We start from the raw sequence: 19,813 nt of genomic DNA, 5'->3' as shown, positions 1-19,813 counted from the left end.
GAGTAGGTGTAATGATTGTTATCGGCCAGCAGGTGTCGCAGTTGTAACAACGTGGCCAAGAGCCTCTAACAGTAGTGAACAGCATGTGTTGCTTACTAAGGTACTGAAAAATATGCTTTGTTTAACAAATTAAGAACAGTTAATAAAGTGATCAAATGACTCTGAGAGTTGGGGCCCAGGATAAAGAGAAAACCCAAAGTTTTCCATCAGTACAAATTGCAGACTGTGTGCACCGCAGAGATGGCAGGCAGCAGTGTGTGGGCTGGCATGTGGGTCGCGAGCTGGAGAGCTCCAAGCAACAGCCTGCTATGTCTAGGGCTGGCTAAAGTCGTGGGCAGGAGAGTCAGTGCCCAATGCACCACGCAGCTGGCAGACAGATCCCAAAAAGTGTGGACTGGTCCCCATGTTTGGGTGTCAGATGATGGCAGAAGATACAAAATATCCCAAATTACGTATAATAAAGGGTTATTTATTTAGTGGAGACTCACAGATCACTGTCCTAGATCACAGTCCTCTGCATGAATGGGAAACAGGAACAGAGTCTAGCAGCCAGAAGTGAGAGCCAGAAGCAAGAGAGTGAGTGCAGGCTTTACAGCTACATTTATAGTATAAGAGACCACGCCCAAGTGGGCTGGTATCTTAAAGGATATTGGCTGAAGGAGCGGAAGGAGCTCCCACTGCATTTGTTTGTTTTATTGGGTTTGTTTTTGTTTTGTTTTGTTTTTGAGACAGGCTCTCCTCTATCCCAGGCTGGTTCCATACTTACTACCTAGTTGAGGCTAACCTTAAATTTCTAACCCTCTTGCTTCTCCCTCCCAAATGCTAGGATTACAGACATGAGCCATCAAACCCAGCTGTGAACTTGAGGTTGGAGGTGAACCAGCAGTAGCAACAAAGATGACAGTGACGTCAGCACTAAAACTACCAGAAGTGATAGGTGGTGCCAGCCAGACTGTGGATCAACACAAGAGAGACGCAGCCTTCAGATGGCCTGAGGTTTTTGAGAGAATGGGAAAGAGCCATGGAGGACCAAGAGAACATGTGCCTACCCCTTCCTCCCGGTGGACTCTCTAGTACAGGATAGGTAGGAGCAAAGATGGGAAGCCCACCGGCCATTGGCAAAGAAGTTTCAGGAGAGAATACTTTTAGTCACAGTGTTTTAAGTTAACGTTGTTTTATATTTAGATGTAGTGCCACACTTTTGTCCCAGCAGAGCTGTCTAATTTGCATATTATACTTTACACTCAGCCCATTCTGTCTAATTAGCATCTTTGGTCTCACTTCTCTTTTCCAATTTTCTTTACTGATTTTCTCAAATGGGGAGTCCCTAAAAATGGTCCAAATGAAAAGCAGCACTCCTGCAAGTCAGTGCACCTGGACACCCACCCTTTCTGACTGATTGTGGTGCCTACATTTATTCTCATACCAACTGTTAGAAAGCAGCCTGATGCCTTAGAAGCCTAACCAAGGGAGCAGAAAGGCACAAGTCCTCACTGGTATAGCTTTACCTCAGGAGAGGCCTGTCTGTACTTGTCTGTCTCTCTGGGTTGGAGTGTCTGCTTGTTCTAGGTGTTCACGATCCTCTCTCCTCCCATTCTCCATAGTATTAGAACAAACTGTCATCTTTCACTGCTCTCCATCTCCTTCCTTCTGAAGCATTATATTTAATATAAACAGTGTAACAGACCTCTTATCACTTAGTTTCTTCCTTAAGGTATGCCTAGCTGCCCAACCCATCCCAGGACCGCTCCTCTAGCCTCCTTTGTAAAGGGTCTTTCTTGTGCTTGTCCATGAGCATCAGAGACTTCTCCTAAACCTTTTCCCCGTAGTTTTTCCACAGCACTCAGCCCTAAGAATGCCATTGCTTAGACGATATGTTTAGTAGCCAAAAGCAGATCGTTTGCAGACCCTTCCCATAAGTGCAAACTCCTGTTGCTTACATTTAAGACAGAAGAATACAGTCAACATGGAGAACAAACTCTTTTCCGTGATGTTGAAGTGGTAAGGACAGTATATTGTCACCTTTTCCTGTACTATTGAAGTGGTATTCTAATTAATCTTATCAATAAAAAAAGTCAGAATCAGATATGGGGGTAAAAACCTGAAAGATCAGAGAAGCGGGGAGCAGCCACGGTCGCTTCCTACCTTTCCTGTTCCTCTGACCACAGTCCCACCTTATTGCTTCCTGTCTCCTCTCTCTATGGCCCTCCAAACCTTTATGATCAGCTAGTGGCTAGCTCCGCCCTCTGGCTCCAAGCAAGCTTTATTTGTCAGAACATAATCAAAATATCACATACCATAGATGTTTGGTCAAAAGTGAGACCCCAGCCCTCTGACACCCCTATATCCAGGAAGTCTGGGATGTTTGAGTGAACGTCACTCCTGCCCCTGGCACCATTCTTGGAGTGCCAGTGGAGCAGGAAGCTCCATTTCAAGAACCCTCCCACTGGGAGTTGCGTTAGTCCAGACTCCACCTCCAGGAAAGCCCGCCTCTCCCCAGGGAGGGTCACTCCCACAGGCTCTTTAGGCTGCTGCTCTGAAAAGGAACCCATGGTTTCCAGGTTTCATGTGGTCTTCCCTGTTCCCTTCCCCTCGCCATGCTTTCGGGCCACCTGGGAGCGCTGCATTAAACGTGGACATCTTTTATTTGATCTAATTTGATCTGATTGGAATTATTTGCATCGGCGGAGGGGCTCATCTTAAGCAATATTCCTAATATATGGAGGTTTAACAACAATCTTTTGTGTGCCTCACTTGCTAATGAGTTGATGAGACAAGTAAACCAACAGTGCCTAGCTCTAAACACTCATCAAGAATTACACCCTTCCAGACCCTCTTGTCCCTGAACTCACGTAACAGGTGAACACCAGAGCTATCTTTGCATATTATCTCCAAAGAAAGCCTGGTAGCATCTTTGACTTCTTGTTACCTGTCCTTGTCTAATCAGCAAGTACCTATTCTTATTCAGGACGTGACAAATAATCACACTGCATCTCAGGTCTCACTGCTAAACAGTAGGTGCTGGTCATTTCTCTGCATTTTTTAAAGATATATTTTTATTGTAGTTGTTCTTGGTGTGTGTGTGTATGCACGCGCATGAGAGTGTGTGTGAGCGCGCACGCGAGCATGTGTGCAGGTGCCTGGAAGGACAAAGGAGTTGGTTTCCCCAGACCTGGAGTGACAGTTGGTCTTGAGCCATCTGAGATGGATGTTGGCAACCAAATTTGAGTCTTCTGCAAAAGCAGTATAAGCTTTTAACTGCTGAGTCATCTCTGCAGCCCTGCTTCTCATGCATTTTATTTTAACCCTTTGTCCACCAGCCTTCTTAATGCACAAAAAAAGACAGAAATCCTGAGTTTATAGAAGATATATGTGTGGATGTATATCATATGTCTCTGCATTTTTTTTGAACACCTAGTGTGTCTTATCTGAAATCCCCAGTAAATATAAAGATCTTTTTCAGTGCCATAAAGTGCTTCTCTTTTTTCACTGTATACTTCTATGGTTACAGTAAGCTACTCCTGAACCTGCTCTCCCCTACCCATCCTATACCCAGGCTGGGCTCAACTGCCTCAAGCCTACATGGCTTACCTAAACTATTGTTTTCCTAAGTCTAACTTAGAAACAAAATTAGTCCACTAAGGGGAAGATTGCTCCCCACCGTTCCCGCCGTCCAGCTGGTAAGTTCTGCTCTTTGCTCACCGCCCTGCTCAAACATAGCTTCTCTGGTTCTGAGGCAAGCCTTGCTTGTACATTTTGTTTTCACACTGTATTGTTTATGGCTCCCCCAGTTCAGGATCTGGACTTGTATAGAGTCTGTAGAGATAATTGTCTCTACTGTAGGTTTCTGCAGCACTGAAACAGGGCCGAGTTACACCAACAGAGCTCTGCAAGAAATGTCTCTCCCTCATCAAGAAGACCAAGTATTTAAATGCCTACATTACTGTATCAGAAGAGGTAGCCTTAAAACAAGCTGAAGAATCAGAGAGAAGATACAAACAAGGTCAGTGTAAATTGTGTTCAGTTGTATTTCATTGCTCTCCCAAGAGGAACAGTTTAATTGGGTGTAGCAATGTCTTTCAGTAAGTAAAACTTTAAACTTGATGCAATCCCTTGTGTAAAGAACTTGTCCTGAGTATTTAGTGTAAATGTTATATTGTGCCTCTCTATAATAATTTCCAGTGTAAACTTGATTTCTGGAGTTTTGTTCTTCTGGGGTTCTCTGTGGGGTGGGGGGAGGGTACCCATGTTTGTCACTCTCCACTTTATTCCCTCAAGTCTTCTGCTGAATCTGAAGATAGGCTGGAGGTCAGCAAGCCAGAGCGACCATCCTGTCTTCACCCCTCACAACACTAGGGTTACAGGCCAGCATAAGAATAAGACACATGCCAGGCAGTGGTGGAGCACACCTTTATTCCCACACGTAAAGGCAGAGGCAGGTGGAGCTCTGTGAGTTCAAGGCCAACCTGGTCTACAAAGAGAGTTCCTGGATAGCCAAATAGCCAGGGCTGTTACACAGAGAAACCCTGTCTTTGAAAAAGAAAAAAAAAAGTAAGCCATGTGGCCGTGCTCCGCTTTGATGTGGGTACTGGTATTGGAACTCGGCCTCATGTGAGCACGCACTCTTACCTACTGAGCCACCCTCCTTTGTGGCTTTTGAATGCAGGTCAATCACTTGGAGATTTAGATGGAATTCCCGTTGCCGTAAAAGACAACTTCAGCACAGCTGGCATTGAGACAACATGTGCATCAAACATGCTAAAAGGTAAAGTTTAATGATCACATCTGTACTTTCATAAAAATGAGTGTTTTTCAGCTTAAAGATAAAATACTGAAGCTTCAAGATAACCTGAGATTAATTACAGCCCTGTGGGAATTAGGGTAGACTAGTGCCCCTTCACTGCGTGCTCACTACATGCAGAATTAACTTAGGTGTTGGCCAGCATTGTGAAGGAATAATGCTTATGAAATTTAGGACCCTTTTCAGGAGGACTTGGTACTGGCTGGTATTACTCCTGTGGACACTGAGAATTAATTCATTGGTACCTGCTCACCAGTTCTCTTGGAGCTCTGTAGTAATCCCTAGTTTTGTTCTTTAATCTGTCAGTTTGAAAACAAGAATGTTTATCAAAATATATGGCTCCTAGTAGGAAAGATAAATGAAAAAAGAAAAGGTACTCAGAATCCTGCCGCTAAAAGTACAGTCCTGAGTCTTCTTCATTAGGTAGGCTAGAGTGTGTTTTAGAATATAAGCCAGAGGGATTTTTGGTTGTGTTTTTTTTTAATCTGTGGTTGTGTTTTTTTTTCTCCAATCTGTGGGTGGGGTGCTGTTGTTATTGTTGTTGGGACAAGGTCCCACCATGTAGCCTTGCTGGCCCAAGTTCGCTGTTACCTGGACTGGCCTTGAAATCACAGAGACCCTCTCGTCTCCACCTCCTATGTGCATAGGCCTCTTTATAACCAAAATTCATAAATTGCTGTATGACATAACATTATCTAAGAAGAAGAAAAAGAGCTTTTGAGCATAATGATAAGGAATTATTGTCAAATGAACTAGGTCTGTCTTACCATCCAACATTTTATAGTACTCAGTGTTTTCAGATTGGAAAAATAGTGAATGATGTAATGAGTATCTTTGAAAAATGGGCAGTTGGCAGAAGAAAAATTAACTCATAGAAGAAAGTACAGTTTGCTATTTAGCTTAAGAATAATTTATACTCCAATAGCAATTATTTAATTAAATTTTAAAATTGTATTTCCTATTTGCCGTTTTCTCTCATATAATAAAAACACTATTTTTCCAGGTTATATACCACCTTACAATGCCACGGTAGTTCAGAAGTTGTTGGATCAGGGAGCTCTACTCATGGGGAAAACAAATTTAGATGAGTTTGCTATGGGGTAAGTAAAATGAAGTTTTCCTCTCTTTTTATTTAACATCTATGCCTTTAATTTCACTGCACTTAGGTACCTAAAGGTAGCAAGGTCACTTCTTGAGGATTCTTTTTTTTTTTAAGTCTATTTTTGCTGTGTTTGTTTATGTGTGTGTCTGTGTAAGTGAATGGCACATGCAGATGCCAGTGGAGGCCAGAAGAGGCTACTGCATCCCTTGAGCTAGAGGTGTAGGCAGTTGAGAGCCACCATGTATGGGTGCTGAGAACCGGCTCCACAGGTCCTAAACTGCCAAGCCAAGTGCCCAGTCGGTTTGTGAGGACTGTGACATCAGAGTCATAGTCCCTGGGTAAGCTCATCTGTTGTCTAGCAAGTATGTAGGCACATTGTTTGGGGTTTTTTAAGAATGTAGTTCCATGGTAAATAATGACTAAGTGCCTTCTCATGTATCTTTTTTTGCCGTTTGTGTATCTTTGGTGACGTATGATCCAAATCTTTTGTAAGCTGGTTTATTTATTGAGTTATAAGAGTTCTTTCATGTATTCTGCATCCAAGTCTGTTATCAAAGGGTTTACAAATCTGTTCTCAAAGTCTTTGGCTTATCTTTTCTTTCTGACTGTATTGGTTACTTTTCTCTTTGCTGTAATACAGAGAACTGATAAACCACCCTAATGTGAGGGCTTATTTCAGCCTACAGTTTAGGGGCCTATGGCAGGAAAGACATGGCAACCGGAGCCCGAGGCTCAGATCACATGACCTGTGCAGTCAGGCGGCCGGGCAATGACTGCTGCTCAGCCAGCGCGCTCTATAGTCAGGGGCCCTGGCCCACAGGATGGTTCAGAAATGTGCTGCCCACAGTACCTCTGTTAGCCCTGGCAGAGACTCCTTGTCCCAGGACTCGCGTCCTAGGTGATTCTAGGTTCTACCACATTGACAATCAGTGTTACCCACACGCTGTGTTTTCAAAGAGTTGAAATTTTTAATTTTGATTAAGTCCAGATCATCTTTTTCTTCTTACATTGACCTCTACTAATGCTTCCATAATCCTTGTCCAGACCAAAATGACCCGGTTTTCTCCTAGTTTTGTTACATTTAGATATGTCACCTATGTTGTTTAAGTTTTTTGTATATACTGTGAATATAATTCAATTTTTTTACATATGGACATTTTACTCCCACCGTTGTTTAGACGAGATAAGCTTGTCCTTGTTCTTTACAAACACACGCGTGTAAACTTCAGTCAAGATCTGTCTTGACAGTGGTGGCAAGAGTCTTCTCACTTTGTTCTTTTTGAAATCACTGCTCACACTGCAGCCCTGTTTTAGAAGTCACTGCGCACACTGCGGCCCTGTTTTAGAAGTCACTGCTCACACTGCGGCCCTGTTTTAGAAGTCACTGCTCACACTGCAGCCCTGTTTTAGATGTCACTGCTCACACTGCGGCCCTGTTTTAGAAGTCACTGCTCACACTGCGGCCCTGTTTTAGAAGTCACTGCTCACACTGCGGCCCTGTTTTAGAAGTCACTGCACACACTGCGGCCCTGTTTTAGAAGTCACTGCTCACACTGCGGCCCTGTTTTAGAAGTCACTGCTCACACTGCGGCCCTGTTTTAGATGTCACTGCTCACACTGCGGCCCTGTTTTAGAAGCCACTGCTCACACTGCGGCCCTGTTTTAGAAGTCACTGTTTACACTGCTGTCATGTTTTAAGGTCACTGAATGTACTGTAGCCCTGTTTGTTTTCCACATAAGCTTTAACAGTTTCTTTTGAGCTGGCTTCTGTCTGTGTCTTCTAATACATAAATGCCATGAGTGTGTGCTAATTGAGATTTTTGCTCACTTCTCTCAACATTTTTTATCTTTTCTGATGTAAACCTTCTATAGAGCTTATGTGATTTCTGTTTCCTTATTAATTACATTCTTTCATTTAGTTTACATTCTGACTGAAGTTCTCCCCCCGCCACTTCTCCTCCATCCACTCCTCCTCATCTCCATTCAGAAAGGGGCAGGCCTCCCAATGGTGTCAACAATACATGGTACATCACCCACCAGATGGATAACTGGGGATTGAACAGGTTGTCAGGCTTGGCAACAAAAGTGCCTTAGGCCACTGGGCCACATTCTAGTCCATGACTTATTTTATGCTATAGTTTTTCAATTTCTAATTATTTATAGCAAGTGCATAAAAATATTGATTTTTTTTTTATATTGACCTCCTAGCCCATCACCTTGTTAAAGTTCATTTGTTAGTTCTAATCGATCCTTATGATTCTTTGGAATATTTTATGTAGACAGTATTATTTTTTATCTCTTATTATTTATCTACATTTTGCCTTTTTGAACCAGTTAAGACCACCAGTGCAGTGTTGAAGCAACAGTGTAAAATGGGAAAGTAGAGAGATGGCTCATCAGTTAAGGGTGCTTACTGCTCTTGCAGAGGACCAGTGTATAGCTCCCAGTAACCACCTGATGAGTAATTTACAAACACCTGTAACCTCAGCTTCAGGCGATCCAACACCCACTTCTGGCCTCCGTGGTATTCTGCAGTCATGTGCATAGACATAAACATATATACAAATAATTAAAATAGGGGGACAGATGTAAAATGGATAGCGTTGCCTTGTTCCTGATAGTGGGGAAGAAAATATTCAGTCATTCACCAAAAGTACTTTAGACTTTTCCACTTTATATTTCTTTTTACGTTTATAATATTTGTTTGGTCAGAGTTACTATTTCGTAGAAACAGCCCTGGACTACCATGTTGATTGTGATATCTCTTAGTACTTGGTATATACATGTTTAATGAGCTCATCCATGGCAGTAAACTTGAACGTGGATTTTTAAGATATTTTTTTTTCTCAGCCAATTAAAGTTGGCCAAAGAGGAGAAGGTAAATTTATAGTATGTCCCCAGTGTGAGTCTGAGGACACTCCATTACCCGTGAGAGTCAGCTGGAAAAACATAACCTGCACCTAATAGCAAGGATGTATGTAGCAAATCTAAATCAAGAAATGCTCTGTTAGCCGGGCAGTGGTGGCGCACACCTTTAATCCCAGCACTCGGGAGGCAGAGGCAGGCGGATCTCTGTGAGTTCGAGGCCAGCCTGGTCTAGAAGAGATAGTTCCAGGACAGGAACCAAAAGCTACGGAGAAACCCTGTCTCAAAAAATCCAAAAAGAAAAAAAAAAGAAAGAAAGAAAGAAGAAATGCTCTGTTAAACTTTTTTTCATTAAACAAAAAGATGCTATGAAAATGTTCCACAGTGAGAAGTTCAAGAATGTAAAAGCTAAAATGATAAAATTTACAAAACCTATTAAAATTATTTGTGACCTTTACTTAGCAAAAATCTCTTTACTAGGACACAAATAATACAAAGTGAAACTGGTAGGTTGGTCTTGAATAAAATTAAGAACTTTTGAAATATGCTACTTCAAAATGAAAAGAAAATGTTCCGAAAGATAAATCTGAGAAAGAACTATTATGTTAATATATAGAACTGTAGTTAATGTGTTGGTGCATGTCTGAGGCAGAGGCAGGCAGATCTCTCGAGTTTGAGGCCAGCTTGGGAGCTGCTGTCTATGTCCACCCTCCCCCGAATGCTGAGATGACAGGCCTGTGGCCATGTCTGTCATCTTATGTGGGTGTTAGGAATTCCAGTTAAGGACCCCATGCTTGCGCAAGTGCTCTTACACACTGCACCATCTCATCCGTAGTTTTAGGGGGGTTGTTTTGGTTTTTGAGACAGGTTTCACTCTAGCCCAGGCTTGTCTGGAATTCGTAGACGCCTTCCTGCCTCGGCCAGCTCAGTGCCAAGACTGAAGGGGTGAACTACCACCACCCCATCCCTGATGCCTTTCTTGAACCTTCTGATTAGGAGGGAGAGTCCTTTGAAAGATTTCCTAATGGTCTGAATGTTTCAACTGAAAGATCCTAACCTACAAGGAAGTCAGCGTTAACTGATTTGGATGATAGCTGGGATGGGTCTGCCCTTAACTAGTAATTTTCTTCATTTCCACCGCCAGCTTCTCATGCCAGCTCCTTAGCGGCCTGATTGGGAGCTGCATCTGAGTGGTGTCGCCTTTTCCAACTCAAGCTACAGTGGGTTAAGAAAAGCTCCGTGAGTTTCCCTGGGGACATAAAATGAAGCTTTTCTAAAGTACTGCTTTCCCTCTCCACCTCAGATCTGGAAGCACAGATGGTGTGTTTGGACCAGTTAAAAACCCCTGGAGTTATTCAAAGCAACACAGAGAAAGGCGGCGACATGATGAGCATGACGATTCCCATTGGCTGATAGCTGGAGGGAGCTCAGGTGGCAGTGCGGCTGCTGTGGCAGCGTTCACGTGCTTCGCGTAAGATGGTCCCTGATCACGGCTGATTAGGGAGGGGGACTTGATTGGGGGAGGGGGAGGGAAATGGGAGGTGGAGGTGGGGAGGAGGCAGAAATCTTTAATAAATAGATTAATTAATTAATAATAAAAAAAAGATGGCCCCTGTCCGTGCTTTAAACCCAAATACAAAACGTCCAACTATGCGCTAAACCCAGCAGCATGGAGTGCAGACCCTGGTATTGGTATTTCTTTTTGGTGAGCTGTTTGTGCTCAAAGGTGTATTAAAATGATGTCTTAATACTCAGCTTTAGCCACTAGGTGAACTTTGTACATCAAAACTTAATTTAAAATAACATTTTACCGTTTCTTCTGTAGTCTCTGGTTCTTTAAAAACATGGCTTTATGGATCTTACCAGATAAGACATTGAACATGAGTGGACTTCAGGAATCTTATATTTTTATTCATTCGCGGCATCAGTTCACTATGCAAATGACAGTGCTTTAGTTCATTGCTGCTGAGCTGCTGCTGGTGATTTAAAAGAAAAAGCATTCCCTTAGTATTTATCAACAAGATATTTAAATAGTGTTTCTGTACATCTGCAGCTGAATGTGCCTGCCACTTCGCAGAGCTCTCAGTCTTGGCTGATTATCTGTCGGACGTCAGTAAGAACCGTCAGCCGTGTTTTAAGTGCCATTTTAAAAGACGTCTCTTTCTTTTTCTAGAGAGAGCTGGCATCTGAAGTGTGGTCTCAGTTACAGCCCAGGTTGACTTCAGTCTTTGTGTAGCAGACAATGGCCTCAAACCCCTGATCCTCTTGCCTAGCTCCCAAGTGCTGAGGTCCTAGGCCTCTGCCACCACTGCTGGCCCTCCAAAAACTGTTATCCACCTAAAGAATAGTAAAAAATGGTTTCTTTTATCAGTCTCAATTTAAGTAAGTCGAAGATGTTTCCTCGGTAATGTATTGTGTATGTATTTTCCCTCTCTTGAATTATCCACTAAGACTGCATTCTTTCACAGGGATTGCAACCAATAGTTTATTTACATATTTTAGAACTCTGGTGCTGTGCTTCCCTCAGACCGTCTTTCATATTGCTGAAATCTTGTTAAGAAGCCGAGCCATTTCATTTATCTGTGGAATGTTATAGCATTGCATTAATATTAATGAGAGTTCTGACATGTTAGACGTGCAGGATCAGGTGAATTTTCCCTACCCTCAACATCCCCCTTAATGTTATCTTTCTGAATCTACTTTGAGAAGATGGCATTTTGACACATAATTCCTAAGGAGATGTAGGTTTTACTTTTACACAGCCATCAGTGAATGCTAATAAGAGGCAGGTTCTTTTTAAAATTATGAAAGCAACAGACTGATTTTGTAGTTAAATGGACTTGGCGAGAAACGAAATACAATTTGCATTTTCTGTAGCGTGCAAGTGGCTTATTATTATTAGGAGCATCGCTCAGTCCAAAGCATTGCTTTCAGTATAATCAGTAGATTGTATATGTGTGTGTAATCAGTAGACACACCAACCAAAAGTAACTTCAGATCGAATGTCTCCTAACTGTGAGGTAGTCTTCTTTTGTCTCCCTTACATTGATTTATTTGCTTTATTATAGTTTTTCAATTGAGAAAATTCTTAGAGTATGATTGAGCCACATAGAAAGAATGAGGCAGGGCCCTGTGGGATGATGCAGAAAGTCACTCAAGGTGCACTATGGACAGTGTATGTAACTCCTGCTAGGGATATCATTGGTCATCCATGGAGAATCTGGATGAAAGTGTGTAGCAGAGCTATTGTGGGTACCAAAATAAGTAAATTTTTACTTCTGCATTATATAATGATACTTTAACTTTTACAGTAGGCATGTACTATCCAACAGCTTTGTTTTTAAATAATTTAAAATTTCAGTTGTGGTAAAATATGTATATGTAATTTTGCAATTGCAAAACTTTTTTTTCATCTTGTAAAACTGAAGCCAATACCTGTTAACTGCCCCCACCCCCAGTCTCAAGCAACCTTCTTGCTGTCTGTGGGTTTGACTGCCCTGGGTACATCCTGCATGTGCTTTCTGCATTTGTCTTCTTTGACTGGCTTGCTTTACTTAGCATGATGTCCTTCAGGTTACGTTTTTTGTTTTAATTAGTTTCTTCTACTACATAATATACTGTCTATACCATGTTACTTTTTAAAAAAAAAGAAGAAGAAGAAATGAGCATTTACATTGTTGGATAACGAAAAGTTTTTCAAAATGAATATTTAAGAAGTATTTTTTAAATCAGACTAACCAAAATTTTAAAAACTGAGTACAGTAATGATACTGAAATGTTAAAAATGAGTTCACCAGAAGTAAATATATGAATTGACCTGATCTGCAACAAGTAATTTGATTATATAGGGTAAGAATTTATAACAGCAAACAGGTCCTTGTGTTCACTAACCCTCTTTCTTAGAATCCAGCAACCTAAAGCAATCATCAAACATGTGCAGAAATTTATGTGTTAAGGTGTTTATCAACAGAGGTTTGCAGAAGTTACCATTCCAGACGAAACCAACACTGTGCAAATTGTAGTACATCTCTAGCCATGACTCAATGGGAGAGCAAAGGCTTGGGGTCCAAGTGCCTGCAGAGAGTGTTCCGCTTGTGAAAGATACTGCCTATTGTTACTTGACATATTTTAAAATATTTGTACATATGCTCAACTTTTACTATTTTAATAGCAGCGAAAGGTCATTACAAACAAAACCAGGATGGAAACTTACAATTACAAAATGTTCTCCAAAAAAGGAAAAAAACACATTTTTTTAAAAAGAGTTGAAAAGCCAAGCATAGTGGTGCATGCCCATAATTCCAGCTCTCAGGAAGCAGAGACAAGAGGAAGGGTTGGATCTGCCAAAATGTTAACTGTGTTTGTTACAGGGTCTTTGTGCTTTTCTATACCATATGAGTCCTTTGAGATGAGGATGGATTACTCTGTGTCATTAAGGGAAAGTACACTTTTAGATAGTAGATTTCAAATGCAATTCGAGAGTGTCCTTCCTCTGAAAAGAATTCTCTTTGAATCCCAGGGCTCTAGGATCAGATACTGGAGGGTCCACCAGAAACCCTGCTGCCCACTGTGGGCTTGTTGGTTTCAAGCCAAGTTATGGCTTAGTTTCCCGTCATGGCCTCATTCCCCTGGTGAATTCGATGGATGTGCCAGGAATCTTCACCAGATGTGTGGATGATACAGCTATCGTGTTAGGTATTTCTGTGCTTACATATTATTCAAAAGTCTCACTGTAAAACAATATGTTGGCCACACATAAGAATATCTTCTTGCAGGTATACTGGCTGGACATGACCCCAAAGATTCCACCACAGTACAAGATCCTATTAAACTATCCAGGATTCCCAGTGAGGTGGATGTGAGCAGACTGTGCATAGGAATTCCAAAGGTAACGTCCTTTCATTGCTTTTCAGAAAAGCCGTCTAGTCAAATGCAGAGTACCAACTAAGGAGCGAGACTGGTTGGTTTTGAACCCCTATACCCTCTTTTATTGGCTATGTGACATCTCTTCCTAAGTCCAGTTTCTCCCTTTGTGGAAGAGGATGACAGAAATATAGACCTGAGAGTTGTGGGGTTAAATTTGATTATCCTATAAAGCAAGAGCTTGTAAACTTTCCTTGGAAAGAAAGTGATATTGTTTGGGGCTTTGTAGGTCCTAAATCTGTTTAAGTAAAAAGGCAGCCATAGGCGATATGTAAATGAAGAAATATGTCTGTGTATCAATAAAATTTTATTTTTAAAATGTGGATGACTATCACATCTTGCCTGTGGTTATAGTTTGCTGATCCCCTGATGTAAAAGACATAGGCATACCTTTTCTAGTAAGGTCCCATTAAATATTATTGCATTTATTTTTATAATTGCCATTTAGACTATACAATTACAATAGCAATTAATAATCTATATATGTAAGAAATAAATTACTGACACATTAAAGTTAAAAAAACAGACCTGTGTGTGTGTGTCTATGCATCTGTTGTCTGTGTCTATGTATGCATGTTTTGTCAGTTTTTATCTAAATTTAATTTATTTTTTAAAAAGCTATATATATGTATGGATATTTTACCTGTATGTCTATTTGGTACTGTGTGTGGGCCTAGTGCCTGTGGAGGATATAAGAGGGCATCAGATGCCCTGGAGGTGAAGTTATAGTTGGTTTGAGCTGTCAGACAAGGGAGTAGAACTCGTGTCTTCTGGAAGAGCATCCAGTGCTCTTCACTGCTGAGCCATCTCTCCAACACATTTTATTATTTTAAGTTATATGTAGGTGTATGTGTATCAGCATGTGGCTATATATACATAGTACAAGTGCCCACAAGGCCAGAGACATCAGATCCCTGGGGCTGGAGTTACAGATGTGGCTGGCAACTAAACTCAAGTGAAATAAGAGCTCCAAACTGCTGAGCCCAGACTGACTTCTACCTCAATGACCCTCCTGCTTCTCTTCTCAAGTGCTGAAATCTAGATGTGTACCAACCTAGCCAATTATATACCTGACAATATATTAATATTTACTATATTTTTAAAATATATTTTAGAAAAACAACTTGGAATAACAAGTAATGCGACTTCTTAATTTTGGCATCACTGATATTTTATTCTGGAAGGTTCTGTGGTAGAAAATCATCTTTTGCATCCCTGGCCTCCACCCCGTCCCATAAAATTCCTCACCGCTACAGCTCTACAATCAAAGCATCCACAGACATTATCAGGTGACACCCTACTGTAAAGAATTGCTACTTTAAAAAGACTTTTATTAAGATAACTATCTGTACTTTCTTTAAAAGACAAGATAGATTAGCTGGGCGGTGGTGGCGCACACCTTTAATCCCAGCACTCGGGAGGCAGAGACAGGCAGATGTCTGTGAGTTTGAGGCCAGCCTGGTCTACAAGAGCTAGTTCCAGGACAGGAACCAAAACTACAGCGAAATATTGTCTCAAAAAACAAAACAAAAACAAACAAACAAAAGACAGGATAGACCAAAGCTTTAGAAGTGAATCTCATTGAGTCCTAGATCCCATGTAGGCATGGTAGAGTGCTACTTCACTTTCCTATTCTCAATACTTGTCATCTATAAAATGAAGGATGATGATACCTATGTAATGGGGTGTGAAAAGCATAAACTGAAAGAACCTCTAAAAAATATCTGCAGAGTATTTGAGATGTAGTGAACACTTAACAGATACGAGTCCCGACCAAATCACCCAACTTTATACTGCTATGCCCAGTTGCAGTACTGTGCTGTGCTCACGGCTCATCAACATTTCTAGTCTAGCCTTTCTAGGTACCTACCAGCGATACTATCAGTGTCTCAGTGTAGTGGATTGCCAACGATTTTTGTATACAGATATTTATGAGTCTATATAGACTTTCCTGTGTTTTGTTTTTCCTCTAAGGAATATCTGGTACCAGAGTTGTCGAGTGAGATACGGTCTCTCTGGTCCCAAGCTGCTGACCTCTTTGAGTCTGAGGGTGCCAAAGTGATTGAAGTCTCCCTGCCACACACCTGCTACTCAATAGTCTGCTACCATGTGCTGTGCACATCAGAAGTGGCATCGAATATGGCAAGATTTGATGGGCTACAATATGGTGAGCTGGCTGCTTTGTGGTTGTTTAAAATACCTCAGACATTTGAAAATTTCACATACTGGTTATTATAATGATTCAGGAAGGCAAATCAGTAAATCAGTTTTTTCCTTTATTGTCTTAATATTGAACTTATATTCATCACAGTTCTTTCTTACATTTTGTTTCGGGACTGAAGGGAAATTCTTGAAGGGATTATCTTTGTGTGCCTATCTCATCTGATGTAGTGTCTTACAAGGTGAAGCTCAAAGTTTGCATGGATGAATAGATGGGTGGGTGAATGAATAGATGATGGGTAGCTGGGTAGGTGGTTTGATGATGGATGCATGAATGGATGGTTGGATGGATGGATACATGGATGGGTGATTTTTTTTTTTTTTTTTTTTTTTTTTTGGTTTTTCAAGACCGGGTTTCTCTGTGGCTTTGGAGCCTGTCCTGGAACTAGCTCTTGTAGACCAGGCAGGTCTCGAACTCACAGAGATCCACCTGCCTCTGCCTCCCGAGTGCTGGGATTAAAGGCATGCGCCACCACCACCCAGCAATGGATGGGTGATTGATGGATGCATGGATGAATAGATGGGCACATGGTTGGATGGATGGATGGATGGATGGATGGATGGATGGATGGATGGATGATGGATGGATGGATGGATGGATGGATGGATGGATGGATGATAGAGTCTTTTCATGGTTCTTTTCTCTCCATGGTTAAGTCCCATAATTAACTGGTCAGTCAGTGACAACGCAAATAAAGAAAAGGAACTTGGACAGGAAAGGTCTCTAAGATCCATACTAGAGCCAAACTTTTAATTTTTTTTCTAGTAATGTTTACTTCTTGTTCTTAGGTCACAGGTCTGGCATTGATGTGTCTACTGAAGCCATGTATGCTGCAACCAGACAAGAAGGGTTCAATGACGTGGTGAGGGGAAGAATTCTCTCAGGAAACTTTTTCTTATTAAAAGAGTAAGACAATTGCTTTAAGAATTTTTGCTACTCTTGAAACCTTAAAATTTTCATATCTAGAAATATACTGGCTCAGCTAGCAGGGTACTTGCCCAGATGTCTAAGGTTTGATGCCCAACATCCATATTGTGGTAGTGCATGCCTGTAATCCCATTACTAGGTAATCTTTTAATAGTGCTTGAGCATCCTTCATTTAATTATCTCTGCCTTCCTGGTATTCATAAAATACCAAACTGCAACACTGTGCTTTCCATGATGGAACCTGCTTCCCACCAGATCTTTATTCCAGCACTAGCTAGGATCTCTACATAGTGAGTTCTAGACCAGCCATACTATATAATAAGACCCTGTCTCAAAAAATAAAATAGCACTTGGCTAGCAAGATGCCTCAGTAAGTAAAGGCACTTTAGGCTGATTGATGACTCGAGTTTGATTCCTGAGATCCACACTGTGGAAGGAGAGAAATGACTCTGGCTGCTTGTCCTCAGCCCTCTGCCCATTCCTTCCTTGTTCCCTCCGCCACAAAGTAAATATGTAATAGTAATAGTCTTAGTAAAAGCTATGGATCCAATGGCTCATTAAAATGTCTAATGCAAGAGAATAAAACAAAAGAGAAACAGAAAAAGTCTTTAAGATAGTTTTGTATTTTTCCACAGAAATTATGAAAATTATTTCGTCAAAGCGCAGAAAGTGAGGCGCCTCATTTTAAGGGACTTCGTGAATGTTTTTGATTCTGGTGTGGATGTCCTGCTAACTCCCACCACCCTGACTGAGGCAGTGCCATACTTGGAGTTCATCAAAGAGGACAACAGGACGCGGAGTGCCCAGGATGATATTTTTACACAGGCTGTAAATATGGCAGGTGAGGATTCCTTAAGGATGGTTTGGTTTTCTTCAAAGTTTAGACAGACTCCCAAGTCTTCAGTTCTGGCTCTAGCAGGATTGCTTCCTAAACACAGTACCCTTTCCTTCTAGAACACTTGAGGGGGATGCGTATGTGTTGTATATGCACATTTTTAACCAGTATGCGATATTTTTATAATTGGGTTAAATAAACATTTTTAGCAGAAAACCACATACTTCTTACATCAGGAAGCAGTTACAATCACTGTTCACAATTTAGGAAGCTAAGTTGTTTACTTAGGAAGATAGCTCATAGGGCTGGGGAGGAGGCCCAGGGGTAAAGCACTTGCCACATAAGCAGGAACCAGAGAACAGAGTTGAAATCCCCATCACCCACATGAAGCCAGATGGAACAGCATGTATCTGTAGTCCCAGTGGTCCCATAGCAGGATGGGAGGTGGAGACAGGAGACTCCCTGGAAGTCAGCTGGCCAGGTAGCTTTTATACACAGTAGTGAGCGAGAACCCTCGACTCAGATCCGATGGAAGGCAAGGACCAGCGCCAAGGTCTTCTTGATGTATCCATGTGCACACACACAAACCAAAAGAAAATGAAAAGATAGCTGCCAGATCATTCCCTGAGCAATTTGTGTGTCTTATTTTGGGTTTCCATTGCTGCAATGAAATATGACTGAAGCAGGTCTGGGAGGAGAGTGACTTACTCTTCCACATCCCAGTTCATCGTCAGAGGAATTCAGAACGGAATTCAAGCAGGACAGGAACTTGGAGGCAGGAGTTGGTGGAGAGGTGGAACTCACTCTGTAGACCAAGACGGTCTCAAATTCAGAGATCCACCTGCCCCTGCCTCCAAGTGCTGGGATTAAAGGAGATCGCTACCACCACCCAACTTTTTTTTTTTTTTTTTTTTTTTTTTGAGAAGGGGGTTTATCTGCATAGACCTGTCTGTCCTAGAACTCACGATATAAACAAGTATAAACAAGGCTGGCCTCAAACTCACAGATACACATGCCTCTGCCTCCTGAGTGCCGGGATTAAAGGCAAGGCATGGGCCACCACAGCTAGCTATCATAGTTTAAGCCTTATTCTGTCTTTATCTATAAGCACAGGGAAAGAGGATTCACCAGTTGATGCTTCTTTCTCTTCCTCAGGCTTACCAGCAATGAATGTCCCTGTGGCCCTCTCAAACCAAGGGTTACCAATAGGACTGCAGTTCATTGGACGAGCATTTTGTGACCAGCAGCTTTTGACAGTTGCAAAATGGTTTGAAAAACAAGTACAGTTTCCTGTTATTCAGATGCAAGACCTCATGGATGATGGCTCGTTGGTTCTTGAAAATGGAAAGTTAACTTCTGTTTCTCTAACCCAATAGTGATCAACACTGGGCCTCTGGCTTGCCAGGCAAGCCCTCTGCCATTGGACTGAACCCCCACCATTGGATCATGCCGTTCACCTGACTCTTAAGAGCGTCTGTTCTCTAGAGTGCCCAGTGATCTTGCTCAGCCCTGTGATTAGGTCATTGTCGACACTGTCTGTCCTGGGAATCACTTCTTCAAATCCCTGTGATGTTGTTCATTGTAATGTTTATACATTCATTAAATAACAGTTCAATTCAAGTATTGAATCTTACTTTAACACAAAAATTCAAGGTCATAAAAACAATGCACTCTGCATAATTTTCATTACAAAGAACAGAAATTAGAGTAAAACTAAGTTTAGTAATAAATGTCTGAAAATGTGTATACATTTATAACAAAATAGTAATAAAACAATAACATTGACTCCCGAGGTGACTGGTGTGGTTTTGACAGGCAGTTCTTCCTGCAGTTGCCTCAGCGGTGTGAGAAATGCACACAAGCAGACAGGGCTTGCCCTGATAAAAGCGCTGGACATATGAGGAAGTGTGGCCCACTAGGCCCAGAACCATACAAGGCTGCAGCTCCTCAGCCAGGCACAAGACTCCTTTTGTTTCTCTGGAAACAGAGTTAAAATGACAGGACTTCCTCCTTGCCTCGCCTCTCTCAGAGCAAGCACAGCTCTGGGTCACACTGAATCACCTCCCTCTTAATCTCAGGGTGGAAGGTTCCAAATGCCCAAGGGACACACGGTGTGAACATGTGAGGAGACCGTGGTGA

The 19,813-nt window shown here is 41.7% G+C and overlaps 1 protein-coding gene across 1 annotated transcript in view; it reads left to right on the top strand.

Moving 5' to 3' along the window:
- Qrsl1 (glutaminyl-tRNA amidotransferase subunit QRSL1) overlaps nucleotides 1-19,376 on the top strand; it is a 33,230-nt gene extending 13,854 nt beyond the window's left edge. Inside the window, exons 2-11 of the mRNA XM_057762610.1 lie at nucleotides 3,844-4,003; nucleotides 4,667-4,765; nucleotides 5,805-5,901; nucleotides 10,072-10,239; nucleotides 13,288-13,463; nucleotides 13,544-13,656; nucleotides 15,666-15,858; nucleotides 16,701-16,818; nucleotides 17,475-17,680; nucleotides 18,830-19,376. Coding sequence (XP_057618593.1) covers nucleotides 3,844-4,003; nucleotides 4,667-4,765; nucleotides 5,805-5,901; nucleotides 10,072-10,239; nucleotides 13,288-13,463; nucleotides 13,544-13,656; nucleotides 15,666-15,858; nucleotides 16,701-16,818; nucleotides 17,475-17,680; nucleotides 18,830-19,050 — 1,551 coding nt within the window. The 3' untranslated portion in view covers nucleotides 19,051-19,376. The remainder of the gene's footprint in view (nucleotides 1-3,843; nucleotides 4,004-4,666; nucleotides 4,766-5,804; nucleotides 5,902-10,071; nucleotides 10,240-13,287; nucleotides 13,464-13,543; nucleotides 13,657-15,665; nucleotides 15,859-16,700; nucleotides 16,819-17,474; nucleotides 17,681-18,829) is intronic.
- The last annotated feature ends 437 nt before the right edge of the window (nucleotides 19,377-19,813 follow it).

This window comes from Chionomys nivalis, chromosome 2 (genome assembly GCF_950005125.1).
Source record: "Chionomys nivalis chromosome 2, mChiNiv1.1, whole genome shotgun sequence".
Taxonomy (NCBI): domain Eukaryota; kingdom Metazoa; phylum Chordata; class Mammalia; order Rodentia; family Cricetidae; genus Chionomys; species Chionomys nivalis.
The sequence above is the reverse complement of the archived record's forward strand: the minus strand, read 5'-3'. Positions and strand labels throughout refer to the sequence as shown.